At 41.7% G+C, this 21,910-nt stretch overlaps 1 protein-coding gene across 9 annotated transcripts in view; it reads left to right on the top strand.

Annotated features, from left to right (window-relative positions):
• Positions 1–21,910, top strand: part of CNTN1 (contactin 1) — a 171,550-nt gene that overhangs the window by 112,496 nt on the left and 37,144 nt on the right. For all 9 annotated transcript variants that reach the window (XM_083463403.1, XM_083463407.1, XM_083463404.1 and 6 more), the window contains 9 exons: positions 235–349; positions 2,156–2,188; positions 2,780–2,815; positions 9,018–9,144; positions 11,425–11,603; positions 14,783–14,878; positions 16,901–17,107; positions 17,670–17,766; positions 20,100–20,281. In XM_083463403.1, coding sequence (XP_083319529.1) covers positions 289–349; positions 2,156–2,188; positions 2,780–2,815; positions 9,018–9,144; positions 11,425–11,603; positions 14,783–14,878; positions 16,901–17,107; positions 17,670–17,766; positions 20,100–20,281 — 1,018 coding nt within the window. In that variant the 5' untranslated portion in view covers positions 235–288. The remainder of the gene's footprint in view (positions 1–234; positions 350–2,155; positions 2,189–2,779; positions 2,816–9,017; positions 9,145–11,424; positions 11,604–14,782; positions 14,879–16,900; positions 17,108–17,669; positions 17,767–20,099; positions 20,282–21,910) is intronic.

The raw sequence follows: 21,910 nt of genomic DNA, 5'->3' as shown, positions 1-21,910 counted from the left end.
AATTGTACATTCTTCACAAATTCTTAGTATTGGGTTCTAGCAGTTCTGTTTCTAATTTTGATTTCTCCGCCTGGAAGCCAATTTTCCTGTCCTGTTTACACAACTAGATTTAACAACATTTTAATCCATTGGCTCCAAAGTCGCCCCCAAATGTTGGGTTATGGCCAGATAAACATATCTTAGAAGTCTTTAATGCAATAGAATTTATTCTTCTCTATTCTTTTTTATGATCAGCTATTTCCCATGATTTGAAGGTCAGCGTCCTTGAGAATAAACATACTTGTGAAGATGAAGCTGCAGCCCTTGACCAGTCATTTTGCTGCAATCTGTTCCATTTTCTGCCTGGCAGGTAAGATGACCCCTGCATTTAATCAGTTAACCAGTAAATGTAATGCCATTGGTATCTGAGCAAAGCTAGAGCAAAACACAGCTTTAATTATTGTCACTTGGCAAGTTATTTAATTTTCATTTTGCTTTCATAATTTGTGCCATTTGTCTTTCTGTTTTTATTAAGTACTAAAATCCAAGTGGCCTTAATTAGGACCCAGCTTTTTCCTATTTCATCCCTGATTTTCTTTGGATTGGAAGCCAAACTAGGAAAGGGAGGGGGGAATAGTATATGGCTGTAATAAAATGAGTTCATAGTGATTTTTGTTTTGTTTTTATTAGGCAATAATGCCTAATCAAGAATGCTTATTTATTATGGGTTGTATTCAACTATGTTTTAATGGTCCTAACTTAGCCATGTTCATTTATCTCAATGGGTTTATTCTGAGTAAAGCTTTGTTGAGTACAACCACCCTATGAATAAACAAATTTTGCAAAATACACAAAGGCAAAAACAACTTCTAGAGGAGTAGCTGTGTTGGTCTGCTGCAGCAAAAACATCAAAAAGATATGTAGCTTCTCAAAGACTATCAGATTTATTATGGCATTATGTTTTCATGCACTTGAGCCCACTACCTGTATCTAAAATGAACTCTAAAAAGAAGCACATATTGTAGCAGAGGCATTCATTATTAAAATGCTGCAAGGCTCTTTGTTATAACTGGGAAGGAAACAAAGATAAACTTGACCTTGAAAATTAGTGAGCTGTCTTTATTGACTAATGTTTTAAGTCTTAAATCCTCATGAATTACTTGTAGCAGATAATATAATTAAACATTTAAATATTTAAAAGCAGAAGCAGATTATTACTGTAGGATCTGTTATTTGTTCCCAGTGAAGTTATAGAGCCAGTGTCACCACTTCTGGTAATTTCTTATAACTGCTTTGATTGAAATATGTTCCCTTTGAAACAACACAGTATGTGGCAATGATGCAGGAGGAGGATAGTATTCATAGTACTAGCAAAGTAGAGTTTGAAAGAAATTATTCTGAAAAAGTGAACTTCCAGATCAATCTGGAAATATGGATTTGGAGACTTAGCTCTAATTTTCTCTCCATCAGTTAATATTTCTAATTAAATATAAGCATTTGCAAGTAGATATATTTATAATTTGCATTGTTCAGCCTGGGACCCAAAATTAACACGCTTAGCGGCAGATAAATAGTGACACACCAATTTATCATTCCAGCCATAATAGTTTGTGCCTTTTGGCTGCTGCTCTTTAAAGGATCTTTTCAGAGAAGCAGCGAACTGCTGTCCCCAACAGGAAGAATCTAAGAAACCTCTATGCATGCACAGAGCTTTGAATCTCAGCCAAAAATTGTGGTTGAATGAAATATTTGGATTTGAGAACCATACCTGTGCTTACAACAGGCATAGGCAAGCTTGGCCTTTCAGATGTTTTGAGACTACAGTTCCCATCATCCCTGATCACTGGTCCTGTTAGCTAGGGATGATGGGAATTGTAGTCCCAAAACATCTGGAGGGCTGAGTTTGCCTATGCCTGGCTTAGAATTTAGGCTGCAATCCTATGCACAGTCAACCTTGGGAGTTAGTGCTATTGAAAACAGTGGGACTTACTGCTGCTTTTGTAGGCCATGGATAAACCGTGTCTCTTTCACATGCTTCCCATCCCTTCTCCCTCTTGCCCCATTGCAAGAGAAAATTAAAGCAGTCAGATAACTTTATCCCTCCCCCCTTTTTAAAAATAAAGACAGTATTTGATTTTAAGTTACTCAGCATTTACTCTTCTTCCATTGAAAATAGGCCTGAGGTGCTCAAGTGCTGCAGGAACTCCCGGTGAGTAACATGGCAAGCAGGAATTTCTTGGTTTGCTTCTGCAGAGATTGATGCATGTGCATGACCCTGAGCCGCCAGAGGGATGTGAGAGAGACAAAAATTATGTGCTGGTGGTCAAGATCTCAGTAGCAGAGCTGGTCACCTTTTATATCTGCACCTGGCCCACCCATGAGGCAAGGTGAGGCGAGTGAGATCCACAGGGGCAGCGGATCCCAGTGCAGATCTTTATTCCCCTCTTGTTACTGATGTAGATCTTCACTCACTCCTTCTTCCCTGGCAGGGAGGGGGCACCATTTTGTGGTTCACCTCAGGTGCCAAAATGTCTTGGGCTGGCCCTAATCTGCACCCATGGAATCCCTTTCTAAATTTAAAAACAATAATTGCCTAGCTCTGGAAATGTCTGAAAATGCACAGGTAGTATATTGGAAGGCATTTGAGTAAGAGTCAGTATAGAACTGACTGCCAAATCACACAGTAATCATTGCATTCCTTCAGACCATTCTTGGCATTTTTAATGTAATAATAGTTCTCATGAAGAAAGCTTCATAAACCCTTTTGGGAAATAATTGTCTCTTTCAACTTTGCTTGCAGTACGTGACATCCATGGAAGTAAAGTCTTTGTAAGAGGTAAGCCGCTACTCTTCAAATGTTCTGCTTAAGTTGAAAACAAGACTAAGGAATAAAAAGAGTATGAAAGTATATTATTGAATAAATAACCCTAAGGCTTATGCATCACCAAGGTACAGATGATCCACATTATTTGGCGTACATAGTTGATTTATTTTAAACATTTGTATGCTGCTCTTCAGCTATAATGGTTCTCAAAGTGGTTTGCAATAATAATAGAACAGAAATTAAGAGATAGGCAATGAAACTAGAAACAGAAATTACAGAAACAAGAAAAATAGGTACAATAGTGATACAGTCTATGTACCAAAATTGCCAGGGTGCATTAAACAGAATCTCATTCCATGAACACAACTTGGTTGAATTCTGCCCTGAGTATTTACTGTCCTCTGAAAGAAGAAACTTGTGTGTCAACCTGACTCCAGAAGTCAGAATTCTACAGCATACATGCTACCTGATGTCATATATAATGCAATATGTGGAGCAGGTATAAATATAAGGCACAGGCAAAAGGTGCTTTGCGTATGCTGCCACACTGCCAATTGGAGATAGCTGCAAAGCCTTAAGAAAAGCTTTGTAAGATAGTGCTTTGAAAGATGCTTCTGGAGATTGACAGTTGCCAAAGTTCCATCTTGTCCAGTGATTTGAAAGGGGCTTCTGAAAACCCCTGCAGCCAAAAAAAAAAAAAAAAAAAGACCACCTGAGATCATTGTGATGCCAGGTGATTGGCTAGTGTGTGGCTCTGCCCACATGGCAAATATGGTCCATAAGGGGTATGGGAAGATAACAATCTGTCACTTATGGCCAGGTCCAGTTCTTCATACCTGTATTAAGACAAGCCATGGGTTAGCTTAGTCCAGCACAGAAGGACTAAGGATCAGGAGGAGCAGCAGAACTCTCAAGCTCTCAAATTCAAACAGAAACCAGGATTGGCTTCTGTGATTCCAGGATGCCCTGCTTAAAACGGGTCAGGTGACAGGTATGCCGCATGATTAGAGTCATTTTGTTCCTGCTATTATTAAATGACTGAGAGTCAGAAATCCTGTTGATATACTTCAAATCTCTTAGAGCTCTTACTAATAGATCCAAATCTCAGTGGCGTAGCGTGGGTTGTCAGCACCCAGGGCAAGGCAAGTAATTTGTGCCCCCTAACCCGTGGATTTGCGCCCCCTAACCCGTGGATTTGCGCCCCCTAACCCTAACCCCCAGATGTTGCGCCCGGTGTGGCCGCCCCCCCCTGCACCCCCCATGCTACGCCACTGCCAAATCTATCTTCTGCCCTCCCCTGGAATAGAGCAATATCTGCTTCATGAAAAGAACACAAACGGATATTTCAAATATATATTCTGTGTGGAGTTTTTCTAAGGCAACTGCTTTGGAAATAGATATTGTAAAAAGGAGGCTGGAATATTTATCTATTTTTGTCACAAAGCACATAACATGTGGCGACATTCACAGCTTGCAAGAATGAAACATTATTGCCTCTAAATATAAAGACTTTGTGATTATATATGTCCATTGTATCCTACCAGTGCTGCTGTATTTTGCAAGAATACCCCCTAGAAGCAAATATGGTGCTTGCCCAAAGTTGAAGGATAACAAATAAAGCTGTCTGTTAAATTGTAACCATATTCCCAAACACTGGAATATTCTCTTTCATTCCTGTAGGTCTGCCAAAGGCAGGTGTTTGGTTCTTTTAGAAAGAAACACCGAGGAAATGCATAAATTCTAACTGACATCAGTTTTTGCAAAAACTAAGCAACCATTGAGAGTTTGGAGGTGGGCATCCTGGTTCCCTACCCTTACTTCTAAGTAGTTCATGGTTGCCAGAGACAGTATCTTTTAGCCATCAAATGCCCCAGTAAACAGAAATGTTTTAAAGTTCTTTCAGAGACACTATACCAGGTAGAGCATTTCACAAATGGGGACCCATCGCTGAGAAGGGCCTACATCAGTGGCCAGGGGCGTACGAAGAGGGGGGTCCGCCCCGGGTGTCACCCTGATGGGAGGTGACAAAATGGCGGGCAGCACTAGTCACCACAGGGCCTGCAACATGCATGAGCCATACGTCTTGGCTCCCACAGGCTCCACACTATCTGCCCGCTGCCTCCCCCCCCCCAGCTGTAGGGCGGCTGAGGCCCCGCTGCGTACCCTGTCCTTATTGGCACTGTGCACCCCATCTCATCCCTAGGGATGGCACGAGACAGCACGGCATGAGGCGCCCAGCACCCATAGGGACGGGGCGCACTGCAGCACACATAGGGACGACACAGGACGCCTTGCCCTCTGTTCCATTCCTATGGGCGCCAGGTGTCCCGCCCCTATGGGCACCGCACCCTGCCCTACCCCTATGGGCAGTTTGCCCCATCCCTGGGCACGCTGCCCCAGGTGCCCGAGAGCCTCCCTCCTGCTGATCTATTTGAAAAATTAAAATCTGTTATTTTTCCATTTTGTTTTCAGCTGTGACAGCTGCACTGGCTGCTTCAAAGCCCCAGACAGCTTAGGGCAAAGTTATCATAGGGATTACACCCTCCTATAACCATCAGATCAGCACGTGAGGTCCTTCTCTGTGTCCCACCTAGGGTTGAAGCATGTGTCATCTTATTGATTTCATTATGCACACTCCTCAAAGAAGTTTCTAAATAAATTTCTAAATAAATAAAAATAAGTTTTAATGAGAAGAGAGACGGAGGGCCATTTCAGTGGCTGCACTCAAATTGTGGAATACTTTGTTCTGTGAAGTGCAAGCAACCTCTTATCTCGCTGCTTTTCACTGTTATAAGAGACCTGGCTGCTTTTTTATTTTATGAAGTCCACAATGATGCTTTTAAAACCAGTGACTCTCTCTCTCTCTCTCCCCACCCCCACCCCTCTTAATTGTTGGGTGCTGTCTTTATGAAAATAAGATGTGTATCTGTTGTAAGCCTCCTGAGTGGTGCATTTACTCTTATAATGCTGGATATAATTGGTCTCATAACATAAAATTACTGAAACAAATTGATTTCAGTGCAGTGGCTAATATAAATAAAGAGCGGATGAAAATATTTTTTTTTTTAAAAAAAAGGAAACAGTTTCTCAGAACATCATTTGTATTCATTCAATTAAGGTGACCTAATTTAAGTGCTGCCTCATTTCAAGTGAAAACATCTTCTTAATCACTGGCATGTAGTGTCCAAAGGGAGGCGAGATTCAGTTGAAAGATCCTCTTTATGCAGCCCAGGAAGTGCTGTCTGGGGTACAAAGCTATTAGTTACCAACCAGCTTCACATTCTCTGATAGATATATTATTGTGAAGGAAAGGAGTAGGAAAAGGGAGAAATGAGTAACCAAATGATTTAAATGCTATACTGTGATCACAGCTTGGGAGGGGTGCCACAGGCTATGCAAATTATTTGTAACAAAAATATATCTATTTCAGTCTTTTATATAATGCTACTCCAGCTTTTCTAAAGGCTTAGAAGCTTCTCAGTACAAAGATCTGGTGTGAACCCTTGTTAGTACTAAAACAAATCCATACACAAAATGAGGTGCTCCCACCATTTGCTTGAAATAGTACCGTATTTTTCCATCTGTAAGATGCCCCCCTATTTTGGGGGACTCAGATTTAAGAAAATGGGGGAAGATGTATCCGTGTATAAGATGCCCAATAATTTTTGACATTATTTTTAAGGGGGAAAACATAGTTTTATACATGGAAAAATACTTTACACCTGCTATTTTAGAATGCCCAAAGAAGTTCCCTGCCTCTCTTTTATATGCCGCTGACAAATTTCCTAAATGCATAAGTAGAATGCAGTCCACTAATCTTAACAAAGTTATGGCACCCATTGGGACTGTTGGGGCGGAACACATGAAGCCGAAACAGCAAGTGGATCATAGCCAGTGACAGGCAAACCTGATTTCCCTCTCCCCTGCCTCCATGCTGACTTCTACAAGAGCAACACTGAGACTAAAGAGGAGGAAACTGATAGTAAGGACAAAGGCAGGCAGGTGGGGGCTGACTGGCTAGCTGTGGGCAGACTGATGTTGGTGAGGCAATGCTGTGATTCTCCAGCAGTTTGACCTCACCCCCGGAGGCACACTCCATTGTTTCCCGTTGGCAGACAGATGCCAACAACAACAAATAGCTAGATCCTTTTTCAGCCAAAGTGGAACTTTGGTTAGAGAATGCACTCCTCTTTCTCCAGTTACCAGTATTTCCTCCCCAAAGCTACTATACATGCCTAATCACTGCTAGAAGTAGTGCAAAAAAGCAACCAGAAAATGGCCAAATCCAGTGAGCATTGCCCTGCTTGCTATACATGCACAAGGAGAAAATCCAGCTGCTGGGGTAAGAAACAGAAAATAGAGCAGCAAATAATCACTTTTTTGAGCTTGTGTTAATCAGGGCAGTTCCTAGGAAGTTTATTATAGTTTGCCCCTAAAGGTAGTGTGGTGAAGATTGTGCTAGTATTTCTTTTCACAGCTTACATTGCATGTACATGTAAGCTGAATGGAACTTACAGGCATAACAGCAGTGTTTCTGTGGTACTAACCACAAAAAGTGCATTGCACTGGGGAGGAAACAAGGTTGCAATGTCATTATCTATCTATCCATCTATCATCTATCATCTATCTATCTATCTATCTATCTATCTATCTATCTATCTTTCTATCTTTCTATCTATCTATAGGCATAGACTGGATTAACTTTGAGTTTCTGCTCTACCAGAAATATATTTTGAGGACAGGTCAATAATGTGACCTGTCACCTACTGGGGTACAGCCCAGATAGAGATGTGCTAGCTTAGAAAGGACAGAACTATATATTATATGTAGTTTCATGATTCTGTTTGCATAAGTCCAGATGAGTGAGCTTTTTTAAAAAAACTTTCTACTACTTTTCCTCCAAAACCCACCCCCAGTTATTTTTATGCCAACTTGGGAAAAGATTCACGTCCTCGTTTCTTTTTACTTACATGGTTAAAAAGCAGCTGACAGTGTTGTGTTGTTGTGGTGTTGTTGTTGTTGTTGTTTCAAGACCTCCTTCTTTCCCCACAAGAACCTCTCATATTTAAATTGTAACCCAGCTACATTTTGTAAAGCAAGACAAAAATATGCAAAAAATAAAATTCTCCTTTTCTAAGCAGGAAGCTAGAAATACTGTTGTAGTTGAATCCTCAAGGCCCTCAATTGCAGAGAGTGAAGTTAAGCTAAATTACCCAGCAGAAGACTAATCTTTTTAAAAAATTTCTACATTTTTGTTGCTGTTGAAGAAGAACCATTTCAGTGGTAAAGCACAGTAATCTTCACATACATACAGAGTTACAAAACTGCAAAATCACATTATCGGTGCTCCAGTAATATCCAGGCTGGACTCCTGCAGTACGTTGTACCGGGGGCTGCCCCTGAAAAGCAGCTGGAAATTGCAGCTGATTCAAAGTGCGGCACTGTGGCAGCCAGACTGTATACTGGGACAGAGTCCCAGGAGTGGTAGTGTAACTTCAGGGACTAGCAAATTCACTTTCAGGGTCAATTCAAGATGCTGTTTTGGACCTTCCAATGGGTGGAACCTTCATTATTGTGAAGGTGAGGTTATCTGAAAGTGAAGCAAGACCATTTGCATATGTTCTTTTGTTTTGTTTTTACTCATCCATTCACTGTGCTTTAATTTTAAACGTGGGTTTCAGGATTGAGTTCTGAGTAGACACCACTATCCTGAAAAGCAGGGTACTGTAGCAGAAAAATCAAATGACAGTTTAGTTGCAACATGTGGCGGGAGACTAAGCAGACAGCTAATGAAGCTAACCTTTCAACTTGAGCTTTGCTGAATATAATGGCCCAAGCCAGAGGACATCAGATGTCATCACCATCTGGTGGCTATTTGCTGGACTGCAGAGGAGATTTCATCTGTCTGTATCTTCCAAACAGACAGATGCACAAGTCACAAACACTTCCACTAGCTTTGGCACCAGTTGGCAGGAGAGCCAGTGGCCTTAAGGGAAATTGCAACTAGTTCACAGGGTTTCCCCCCCTCCCCCCTGATGGAAGGTACATGGACAAAACATAACTGTAGTAGTAAAAGGAGCATTTAAACTGTTGATGTTGTACTTACTATGCAGACTTTCTAAAATGGTTTGTAGTCATTTTAACTGCATTCTCAATATGCAGTAAATAAATATTTTCAGGGGGTGGTTATAGTTGACTTGCCATATATTTTCAGATGAGCAAAAGGGGTATGGACCAATTTTTGAAGAACAGCCCATTGATACTGTCTACCCAGAAGAATCTCCAGAAGGAAGAGTTTCAATGAACTGCAGAGCCAGAGGAGTCCCCGCTCCCACTTACAAGTAACATATGTTGAAGTCTTAACTTGTATTACTGTAACTAATGTATAGGAGTTGCTATTCACTTCCATCTTGGAAATTTTGGTCTGGAAAATGCAACTGCAGTGGGTGACCTTGGTAGCTTTGGACAATTCAGAACCATTCAGTTCCTTACAGGAGTAATATCAACCACAGAGTAAGTGTGGAGGTGAATGAGAAGAAGTCGATAAAGTACTTTGCCTATGAGAAATGCTGTTAGTGTGCATGAATCTATATGTGAAGAGCAGTTTTAAATCCATAGCCTGTTTATCTCATTGCTCTCTAATTAGTTCATCATCCACAGGTGTAAAACTTATTCAAACTTAAACTGTACTACTCAATTTAGCTCTACCTCACAACTGAATGTCAGTTTGATCAGAATCGGCTTATGTTAGTTCCAGGAGATGTATCAAAATATTGAGTGATGCCGCAAGTGCTGTAAGATATTTGTATTTGGCCTGATTTCAGTGGCTAGATCAGTCTTCACCAGCCTGCTTCCCTACAGATACTTTGGACTACAAGTCCCATCAGGCATAGCCCCCTACGAGGCTAGACTCTGAGGGATAGAAAGGGATGTTAAGTGATATTTTAACATTCTGTTGCATAATAACTACAGTAATGAAATAAAAAAGCATGAGGGAGTATAGCAGTCATACATTCAGAGAGCAATTTAGTAACGTATGCTTCGAAGTTTCTTCCACCAGGATTCCTTAGAAAGGTAAAGGGTAAAGGGGACCCTGACCATTAGGTCCAGTCGTGACCAACTCTGTGGTTGCGGTGCTCATCTCACTTTATTGGCCGAGGGAGCCGGTGTACATCTTCCAGGTCATGTGGCCAGCATGACTAAGCCGCTTCTGGCGAACCAGAGCAGCGCACGGAAACGCTGTTTACCTCCCTGCCGGAGCAGTACCTATTTATCTACTTGCACTTTGATGTGCTTTCGAACTGCTAGGTTGGCAGGAGCAGGGACCGAGCAATGGGAGCTCACCCCGTTGCGGGGATTCGAACCGCTGACCTTCTGATCAGCAAGTCCTAGGCTCTGTGGTTTAACTCACAGCGCCACCTGCATCCCCCCACCCTAGATAGGTAGGATTGTGCTTATTCCTGTAAGAGTTCGCCTCCCCCACTTCTAATTTTCTGTACAAGTCAATAGCTATATTCACACACAGTGCTAAACCACAATTTAGCTCTATCTGGGTGAGCTGGAATAAGTTCAAACAAAGCATCAGTCTCACACACTCTCCTCTCCTTCTGAACACCCAGAAGGAGGACTTCAGCAGCATTTAGGTTCACTTTTGAAGACCACTGCGTTGTTGTTACATTTGAACCAGGGATCCTGGATTCAAACAGGCTTTGGTTAATTGAACAGGTCAGATTCGCACAGCCCATGGTTTAAAGTTGGTTTGTTGTGAAACTTACCAGGGTCTCTGGTTCAAGCCTAACAACAAGCTGGGATTCTATTAATGTGAAGCTAAAGTCCTCTTCCCAACTGTCTGGAAGGAGAGGGGATTACTTGAGCATGATACCTTGCTGGGGCTTGTTCCAGCTTGTCCAATACAAATGCAGCTGTTGTGTGCATTTTATTTATTTTTCAAAGCTATCTTCCTCTGCATCGTGTGTGAGAGAGAAAACTTAACATTCATCCAGAGCCTTCCCTGAGAGACATTAGAAGTCTCATCTTGGCCCTGATGGAGGGCCGCAGATTCCTCTCCTCTAATTTGCTTGCTGTGCTAGAGATATTGGATATGAAAAAGAGTGGGCACTCCCTCTGGTGGTCAAAGTGAACTATTTACATATATTTCTCACACACAGCTGCGTAAGAGAGAGCACACAAGGCACTCCAAAGTACTAGGTCAAGCATGAGCGTTTAAGCATCTGAAAGACGCAGTTTTCATTTAGCCTTTTGCTGCTTTTGAGCCACAGAGTAAGCTGGTTGTGTACATGCCAATTACAAAGAATCTTGGTTTTAATATAGTTTCAATAGCATCAAGACCCTAACCATACTAAATTCAGCATCTTATATTCACCATGCTGGCAGAAACCTACCCAGCCACCCGTTGTTACAGCTGCTGGAAGTTGTCATGGGCTAACTGAAAACTGGGGCTGCTACAGGCTGAAAGAGTTCCATAATCACTACTGACACAAGTTCTGAGAAGGAAGGAATACATTTGTCCATCTGGAAGGACTTTTTGTGCGCTGATAGAAAAGAGCAGGTTATTATATTGTTGCTTTTAGTGTGTGATAAAATACCTTCTCCCTCAATAGGTGGCAACGTAACAACTGGGATATTGATATTAAAACAGCAAAGGAGCACCACAGTATGGTGGGAGGTAACCTGGAAATCAACAATCCTGAGAAATCAAGGGATGAAGGAAAGTATGTTTGCCTAGCATACAATGTACATGGAACTATAAGGAGCCGGGAAGCATCTCTAAACTTTGGATGTAAGAAATGTTTACCTTTTTAACATGGATTACATAGATGACTTGTTCACTCTGAACCCTGAGCAGTTAGAATGGGGCAGTAGTGATGTTACCTGTAGTTCTTCTGGTGGTGGTTGGGTTCCTTAGTGTTTCTCATTGTTTGTGTTTTTAGCCCCTGAGTGCAAGGAGTGTAGGTCTGGAGAGTGCACCCTTTAAACTTCTAGCTTGGGGAGGCTGTTCATAAGCAACGCATACACTGTAGCCACAACCCTGTTGGATACAATAGAATGGTTCTTTCAAGCCTAAATTTCAGCAGGAGGAGGGGTTGGGGCAGGGAATCATTTAGGTTCCAGGGAAGTCCTCTGCAGGTACATGTACACCTGTGGCTGCCACATTGGCAAGCCCTGAACTGAACAAAGAGAAGTCCCTTCCCCTCTTTTTTTTACAATATATTGGCTGATAGTAATGAGAGCCAATGAGACAACCATCTTTTTCAGTGTTGTTAAAACTTGAGGTACTTGTCAAACTCACATGATTTTAGTTACCAACCAATACAGAGAACAAGAGAGAATATATCTTATGGAGTGCTGTTCTGACACTGTTTCAGAAACTCTGATCTAAGAGATTGTTCTCCGTCATCCAAAGTACAAATGCGTCACAGCAAGAAAACAGACACAAATCTATTTACTTAACAAGATGGCGCAAGCAAATGAGCTGTGCCTTATGCTGCTGAAGGCAGTTCCCAATAAAATGAATCAATTAAAACAGACATACAACACCAATAAAAATGCAACAGAGTGGTTTACAAGAAAATAGTTGCATTGTGAATACTGTAAGCACTTTGGGGGTAGGAAATTCTCTCTCTTTTGGTTTGCCTTACGTTGTCCCATAATGTGTCATGCCTGACATTTTAACAACAATGCAACAGCCTGAAGTACAGACATACTGACATAACACTCACACCCCACATACCTTATAGAGGATAAAACTAGTTTGGGTATTTAGGCTACATTCCTAACCCTGTATGCTCAGAAATAAATCCTATTGAATTCAGTTGAATTTTCTCTCAGGTAAATGTGATTAGAATTGCAACCTAGATATGTGAAATGTTATTGGACAGGGCGGAGAACTCAGGGGGAAGTGGCTGAATCAGAGATGCCAAGAGGTTTAAATGAAGGTCAAAATGTTCACATCACTATATGCTAAAGATAGATCTCTAATCCTTGACCCTGGATAGGAAATCCTGCTGTCATTATAAGAGAACCTTATGCAAACATTTTCTGCACATTCAGTGTTGTTCAGCTTTGGAGAAAGGATGAAACTATACAGGACTAATAGCAGTACTTAATTCCCAAACAGAAATAATACCCATTTTTCATTACACATTAACTTAGTGTGAAATATGCTGCCTTTTAGGCCTTTAGGGCAAAATCTATGGTTCCCATATTATGCTTTGGTCTTCTCTCCAGTACAGAGTGTGAGTTTAGTATTTAATATGTATATACATAAGCCTCCCCCCCACCCCAAAAAGGAAATTATTCTTCCTGAATAATTTTATTACATGAATTATCTGTTATGTGAAGGAAAGAAGTAATTGCAATTCATGCCCTCTTTTGTTCCATTGACACATCTATGACAGCACATCTGCATGTAATAAGAGAGTCCATTGCCTCCCATATCATGGCATGAAGCATTACACTGGTATACTCCGTGATAAGTGCTGATATGTTGTCTCAGCGAATTTTGGAATTGTGTTGATCAAGTACATAAAATAGATGCATAATTTAATAACTTCTAAAAAAGGGATCATGGTCTATTTATTATTCACTTTAAAGATGAGAACATAAGCTTATCCTCTTCAAGAGAGGATAGCATTAAACAATGTTTCAAAATACGTTTTTCGAATTGAGAGGTTTATCATCTCCACTTTTGAATGAAAGCGGTTTTTTGCTCATCAGAATCCAAAGATGAGTGTAATCCCCGCTGTTGCTGTTAAAGCAGGCACACATACCCTTTGGCATTTATTATTACTAAAATAAAATCAGGCTGGGGGTAGTACTGCTTTCAAATCGGTCTGTAACATTTGCAAAAAAATATTGTAGCTCGAAGATTTGTCTGTCACATGTACTGTGCAGATTTTTGCAAGCTCACCTTCCAACGATGATAAGTCACCCCACTCGCACCCCAAAAGTTTAATATGAATGAAATGTTGGAATAATGTTAAGAGAATTTATTAAATACAGGGTTGTTGTTAAGTGTTATTCGTAGAATCATATATTGTAGAAAAATCCATTGGACCAAGGTAAAGTTGCTGTATAGGGTAACATGGTGCCTGTCCCACACCTGAGCCTTACAGCTCCTGTTCATGTACTGTGCCTGAATCTATGACTAACTTAGCCTAGAGAATCAGCCCAACTATACATTCCCATGTCAACCTGTATGCCTCTGCCCGGGATCTCAAATTCACCTTGCCGTTTCCAAGGTGAACTTTCAGTGAATTCTGAGACTCAGGTTTTGATGGGATTATTCTTCTTTGTTTTTCCACTTGCACCTCAGGCCAACACTAGACCCAATTAATTCTTCAGCTACATTTTGCTTGCCTACTTTGCCCCTTGCCATTGCTGGTTCTATGACTATGCATGAGTGTCCCAATACAGCCCCAGTAGTTCTATAAGAACTTCCCTAGGCAGATACCTAGGGTGTCTTAATAGTTCCAGGAGCCTTATATGCTATTCATACAACTGGCCATGTGAATAATCTATGTTGTTGGCATTTTGCAAACAGCTTTTCTGAGTTTTCTGAGACAGATAGCTTTATGCGAGCTTTCATTTCCCCCCCTAAGCTGTCTCATGTTTATGTGTGCATCTTGGCCCCAGCAGTTCCAAAGGAAAACTCCTGATTTGAAAATACTGATTCCAAGTAGGTAGCCTTGCACCTGTATTCAGTATCCATTGTCTATGATAGAACACAGATAAAAATAATAATCCTTTAACAATTGATGCCTACGCTTTTTGTTACACAATGGAATGATAGAATAAAGGCTTGTACTCTTTTTTGTGGAATAATTTGTGGAAAATCAGCAATGAATATATGCTTATTTTGTAAATGTCTACTTCACATCTTTGGTGAGTTTATACCTGTAGTTTTAGCTGCATATTATATAATACAATTATATAATACATGTACATTGTCTTGCATAGATTTATATCCATTTACTCCTGAAGAGAGGCATGCAGTAAAAGTGCGGGAAGGCGTTGGGGCTGTCCTTCTCTGTGACCCTCCACCTCATTATCCAGGTAATTAAATCCACATTTTTTCAGCTTTCATTGGAAGAACAGGATAGAAACTAATATGATTACAAAATTCCTAACTTTGAATATGATGGTATAAGCTACATAAGCTGCTTAAAGCCTGTAATAAGAGAAGCACAGATCAACCTCGCTGCTTGACTTTTACTTTTTTTTAGTTCCTTAGAGAGTGGTTGGTTCTCTTCAGATTAAAGAGCAGCTGCATCTGGTTGCTGTTAAAAAGCTTCCGCTGATAAAGCTGGGTGAACTTTTGCGCTTACATTCCCACAAATGGCAAGCATGCTTCGGGCATAATTGGAGCGCTTACTGTGCCATCTCCTAGCACAAAGCTAGCTGAAAGCCTGGGTGGAAGTATATTTGAACTAATCGGATGGGAGGAATGGTAGGCGGTTGAAGTGTGGAGAGGGTGGCTCTGGTGTGACAGCCAGCAATCTTGCCGTTTGGCGGAGAGTAGAGGCAAGCTATTAGCGCTATTCCCTGTGCACCCAACGAAAGCTTTGGCCACGTGCACTTCAGGATTGTCATACTGCGTTACAGCTTCCAACTGGGTTAATGTTCTCCTCTAAGCAACCAGAAGGGGAGCCTGCAATAACTATTTCCAGCAGCCACAGATACTATCTGCCAGGAAACAAGATTCTGCCCATTTCCACTGTTGGGTGCAGTGTATGCCTCCGAGTGATAGTTGTTGGGAATCACAAGTGGGGAGAGTACTGTTGTGCTCAGGTCCTGCTTTCACCAAAAAGTCAGGCCAGTAGAATGGATGACATGCTCTGTCAAGTATAAGCAGCTTGTGATATGACCAGGACACTGTACATATCTGTGGCTAGAGTGCACTTACTGTCCTGGTCATATCACAAGCTGCTTATACTTGACAGAGCATCTCATCCATTCTATTGGCCTGACTTTTTGCTGAAAGCAAGACCTGAGCACAACAGTAGTATTGGCAGTTTAGTTTTCCAAACCCTTTCCTAATGACCCCTAACATCTCAAGGATCACAGGATCCCCACTCCTGATTTAGGGAAATAAGCAAGGGTGTACAGTATTCAGAACTCTACCAAGGTGAACAGCATTGAAGGCAGGATGCCAATGTGTTAGCTAAATAATATTACATATAAAATAGGTTCTAAGTTCCAGCTACCAGATAGCTAGAGGCCAGCTCATTAGTACTTTCTCCTTCCCCTTCTAAGCTAGAACAACTTTTCAGCCCAGAAGATTTTGGTGTAAAATAATGAAGTGCTTCGAAGACATCTTTCAAATTCTGAGCAGCCCTCATTGGGGGTTTTTTCTTTCTACACTCACTGCTTCTTAATGTCTTTTTAATCCTTTAACAAATCCCTGAAAACCTTGCATCCGGAACTTCCTGGACAGACCTGGAATACTGCAGCCAGAAGCTGTGGAAATCGACAAAATGTCTGGGAAAATGTATGGCAACCTATGTTGTTTTTGCCAGTAGCTCAAAAAAGTCTTCTTTTTTCCCCAATTTTGCCAAAGAAAGCTCCACAACTTTGGCCAAAAAGTCACTGAAACGTTCATTTTGCATAGGGAAATGCCCTAAGATCAGTGGCGGAATTCATGCTTTACTTTCGGAAGGCACCTTATTCAATCCCTGGCTTTTCCCAAGTAAGGTTGGAAAACCCCATTCTCTGTAACTTTAGAAAGCCACTTCCAATACTGAGCTAAACAGGCCAGTCTTCTGATTCAATATATAAGGCGTCTTCCTATGTTACAAGTTTCAGCAAAGTCATAGCTCAGTGGCAGTGCACTTTTAAGGTTCTAGGTGCAATTCACTAGCATCTCTGGTTAAAAGTATATTAAGAAATCAGGGCAAGACCGCTAACTGATACGCTGGAGAATTTTGGTCAGTCAAATTCAATAGTAATGACTATAAGAACCATTTAACCTCATGTCAGGCAACTCATTATATTCATGTATTTGCACAAATTCTTTCTAGAATTGCACACACCCGATCCTTTTATAAATGTCAATAAAAACTTTCCCTTCCTATCCAGATGATCTGAGTTACCGCTGGGTTCTGAATGATTTCCCAGAATTCATTACTTTGGATAAACGGCGGTATGTCTCACAGACAAATGGCAATCTCTACATTGCTAAAGTTGAAGCATCAGATAAAGGCAACTACTCTTGCTTTGTGACCAGCAACTCAATCACTAAGAGTGTTTTCAGCAGTTTTATTCCACTCATTCCTCAAGCAGATCGTAAGTATTTATCCAGAATATTAGGTACATCAGTTTGTCTGTTGTTTATTTTTCAATTACATTCTTAGTGCAGTAATATTTTTTTTTTTTTGCTATATGCAATTGAAACTAATACACAAACAGATGTATTTGGTATAGTTCCTTCAATTTGTGGCTGGCTTCGCTGTTCTCGTGGCATTACACTGTTAGATACAACTAGTGTTTTCTTAAGCATCCCATTACAACTGGGGCGTGGTATGGAGTTTCCTGAAAAACTTCACCCCACAAAAAGCAAGGCTTTGCAAAATGAAGGGATTTATCAGAGAGCTTACACAACACTCCTTCATGCTTCTTTTATGTAAACCAAATATTGCATATCATGTTGAAAAATTATGTCTATACTTTAAAAAAAACACATTGGAACCATCGATCCCATGCAGATGGTCAAACTCACACAGAGTGAGTTTAGTTGTTCATACCATCCTGGTACTTCAGGTGTAAATATGTAGTAGAACATGTTTTTAAATGGTTGCCTGTGATTACAACAGACTGGTTTTTAGTTTTTCATTTCTTTTCATGTTAGGTTCAAAAGGCTATCTTCCAGATATCAGAGTGAGCTTCAAAGAGACATACGCACTTTTAGGACAGAATGTAACACTGGAGTGTTTTGCACTCGGAAAGTAAGTATGCTTGAAGTTGGTTCCACGCATAGGCACAGTTTGTATAGACTAAACTGGGCCTGGGTTATCAGCCCTAATCTGCTGTCGGATGTAATTCTCATGTCTGCACCTGACAGTTGAGAGGTCAAAGTGCTCCCTTCTCGGACACTTCCCCCTTCCCCTGCCACACTCAGGGCGACTTTGTACATAGATTCAGGTGGGCAGCCAAGTGTATCTACATGATCTTAAGTGTGATATGGGCCAAAGATCCTATTCCACTGAAAACCATGGAAGGAAACTGCCCTTGGTGAAAATGGCAATATACATAATAAAAAATGGCCCCTCTATTTGGATTTGAAATTCCACACTTGGATTTGGACTCCACAATGCCACCATTACTTTTCTTCCTCTCTTTATCTCCCTCCCTCCCTGCCTGCCTGCCTCTCTCTATCTCTATCTCTTTCTCACTCTCACACACACTTTAATTCCTATGCTCTTGTACAGTTCAGTCTTTTTTTTTTTTTTTTGGTATACTGTTCTGTTCAAAATAGGGAGCTCCAGTTTCCCCTCATGTGAGAAATAATCAATATAGTATTTCAACAAAGCCGCTCCTCTTCAGGGAGGGGCAGGGTTGTCCACAGGCCTTGCCCTTTCCTGCCCTCAGTGGGGGGCATGGCAAAAACCCTGCGTCACTGGGGAGTCTCATCACAACCGCAGCCAGCCAATCCAGCTGGCGGGGGGGGGGGCTAGCTGCATTTAAGCGGACATGCAGCTGGCAGCTCCTCCTTCTGCTTCCTGGCTTCTATGGATCTCTCGCCCTCCCGCCCTTTCTTCTCACGTTCAACACCTTGACCTTGCTATGGACTTCAGTTGGTTGCCTGTTGAAGGGGCCTGGTAGGAATTTTTCCACTTGGCAGAATGGCACCAGCCACTTGGTATTCATCTATCTCATAGCAAATCATCACAACTGTGTAAGGTTTGGTGGTTAGGCATTGGAAAAGCTTGGTTTATGGGAGGGGAGGTTGTGGCCATCACCTACCACTCCCCTTTAAGGGTATTCTGTTAAAAGAATCCTGGGGTCATGGTTCCTGTCTGAAGCCCAGGTGGAGGCTAGGACCATGGCACGACCTTTCCGGTGACCCTGGGGGAGCTCCGAGTTGATGTACATCAACAGGGCTCCCCCTACAGGTGGTTAACCCTTGTGAGGCTTCCTGCATGGCAGGCAGGAGTCAGATATAGTTGGTTTGGGTCCAATGCCTAAAGCCAATGCCACTCACATTCTGTAACCAATAAAAGTTGTGGCCTTTCTCAGCCCATTAACCTAAAATACATGTGTCCACGTGTTTTTATTCATCAAGGGAGGGGGTGCAGGGCCTTGACACGCAACTCATTTCTGCTTGACAAACCTTAACAATGATCTAAGTATTGTGCAAAATGCCAAAGCCACAAGTGTCTGCCCAATCTGCATTTCACAGACAAAGCAAGATGTTGTTGTTGTTTTTTAATTAATAAAGTATATAGACTGCTTTTCACCATCCATGTAGTTCCCAGTGTGGGGGGACTGCGGCAGGGATTAGGAATTGACTGTGAAGAGAGTGAGGACGATATGAGGATTAGCTAAGTAAAGGGTCAATTAACAGCTAAGTAAGGGCTCAGTTGGTTTACAGTAGGGATGGGGACGCTTTATCAGCCCAAGTCCGTGTTCCCTTTTGAGCTATCAGCCCAAGTCCGTGTTCCCTTTTGAGCAATATTCTGAGAGCCAGGTTGCCACTGTTATGTGGCATCAGAGGCAAAACTGAGCAGATCAACTGAGAATTTTGTCTTTGTACAGTAGGTGAATTACTTTATACCCACACATGCATCTCTATCCTCCATCCAGCCAACCAAAAAAAAAGTTATCAAGGGCATGTTCCAGCCAGACAAAAACACTCAAGGAGGGTGTTGCTGTTGAGGTGTGTTGTTCAGAGGGTGACAGATAGATAGAGTCCCATGGGCCAGGCAAAGAGGCCTGAAGAACTGTGTTTGATCCCAAAACCAAAGGTTCTCCATTTCTGGTTCATGGTGTATGGTCTGAAGGCAGATGATGCAGCCAGCTTGATGGAGCTAAGCAGGTCTTGGACTGGTCCGTGCCTGGATAGGAGCCTCATGTACTTTAAAATCAATGGTGGAAGAAAGATGAGCTATAACTTTACAAAAAGAAAACAACTGTATGAGAAAGTGTATGAGTGTATGAGAAAGTAGTTCTGTAAATAGAAGGGGAGAGCAGAGGCAGAAGGCTTGGGAAGGAATGACAAAAGACCACCAAAGGGCACCCAAACTTTATTCACATAGGCTCATTTTTCTTCTTCTCAAAGCCCTGTTCCAGAGATAAGATGGAATAAGTATCTTGAACCCATGCCAAGCAGTGCAGAAGTAAGCATGTCTGGTGCAGTCCTCAAGATCTACAACATTCAGTTTGAAGATGAAGGAACCTATGAATGTGAAGCTGAAAATCATAGAGGAAAAGATAAGCATTCAGCAAAAGTTTATGTTCAAGGTAGGTGGGACACTTCTTCATAAATAGCATTGCAGGGTTTTAAGACTTATTTTAGGTTGCATGGTCTTTTTACCTATACAGAAACATGCAATTGTTTCCAGAATGTGTGTTGTAGACTTGGTTCATATATATATATATATATATATATATATATATATATATATATATATGTGTGTGTGTGTGTGTGTGTGTGTGTGTGTGTGTGTTATACATTACCCACACACACACACACACACACACACAAATATATATATATATATATATATGCTTTCGTAGATTTTCACGGGTACAGGAATGCAGGTTTTGGTGTCTTCGGGTGTCTTCCCGTGTAAGAGTTGGGGTGTCTAGGCGACGTTTCGACGAGGTCTCACTCGTCATCTTCAGGCTGGTGCTTTCGGCTTCTTGTTACTGGAACAGAGCAGGATCTCAGTGTTTGAGTTCCTATAAATACTGTGGAGGGGGTGTGGTGTATAGCCTCCAACGTTCTGGGCAGAGAGGAAGTTCCCAGGTTAGTGTGCCTTTTCTTCACACCACCACCCTGCACAAATAAACTCCGTAGCCAAGACTCTCATCTCCAGAACCAAACGCCTGGCTGACAAAGACCACTTGACAACTGAGTTACAGAATCTCTCAAATGTGTTAATCGCCAATGGATACCAGCAAAACAGGGTTACGAAGCTAATCCAAAAAGAAACACCCCCCAAAAACCAAGACACAGAAGAAAACAATGGCATGGCCCTCCTTCCTTATATCAAGGGCACTACAGATAAAATTAGCAAAATCCTCCATAAACACAATATCAAAACAGCCTTTTGCACCAACCAAAAAATAGCCAATATCCTCAGAAACCCCAAAGATAAAATCCAGTTGGAAAACCAAGGGGTCTATGAAATACCCTGCAAAGTCTGCCCAGCCACGTACATTGGACAAACAAACAGACGAATAAATGCACGTATCGCAGAACACAAGAATGCCGTCAAAAAAGAAGAAAAAACTTCCTCTCTTTTCCAACACATGAAAGAAACAGGACACGAAATTAATTTTGCAGATTCCAAATTGCTCTTTAACACGGAACATCACCACAAGAGAATAATCATGGAAGCCATCGAGATAGAGAAACACCCTCACAACATGAACAAGCGTGACGACACGTCCCGCCTGCCAGACATCTGGAAATTAGCCCTCCCCACAAAAACCGACACCAGAACCAGAGGCACACAGAACGCCATCACCAATCAACCACACCAGACCCAAACCCAGACCCTCTCCACAGATAAATTACAGACACCATCCAGTAGCCAAACCATAGTGGCACCTCCGGATGCTGCACCCCCCTGCAATCCCTACACAGATCTGGCTGGCACAGGGCACAAAACCACAGCTCGCCCCTATACACGAAGCCAAGCCAGAGCACAACTAAGTGCAGTACAGCCATCTTCTCAGAAAAACTCTTCACAAGCTCAAGAGGTCAAGACACGAAAGCTTTAGCAACTAATCCACACCTAATGACCCACCTAAGTGGTACTCAGAATATCACTCAAGAAATCACTCAAGATATCCCTCAAGTAATTAAGGAACAAATAAGAAAAGGCACACTAACCTGGGAACTTCCTCTCTGCCCAGAACGTT

The sequence above is a fragment of the Podarcis liolepis genome (genome assembly GCF_965112155.1).
Source record: "Podarcis liolepis genome assembly, chromosome: 10".
Lineage (NCBI taxonomy): Eukaryota > Metazoa > Chordata > Lepidosauria > Squamata > Lacertidae > Podarcis > Podarcis liolepis.
This window is presented reverse-complemented; position numbering and strand designations above follow the sequence as displayed.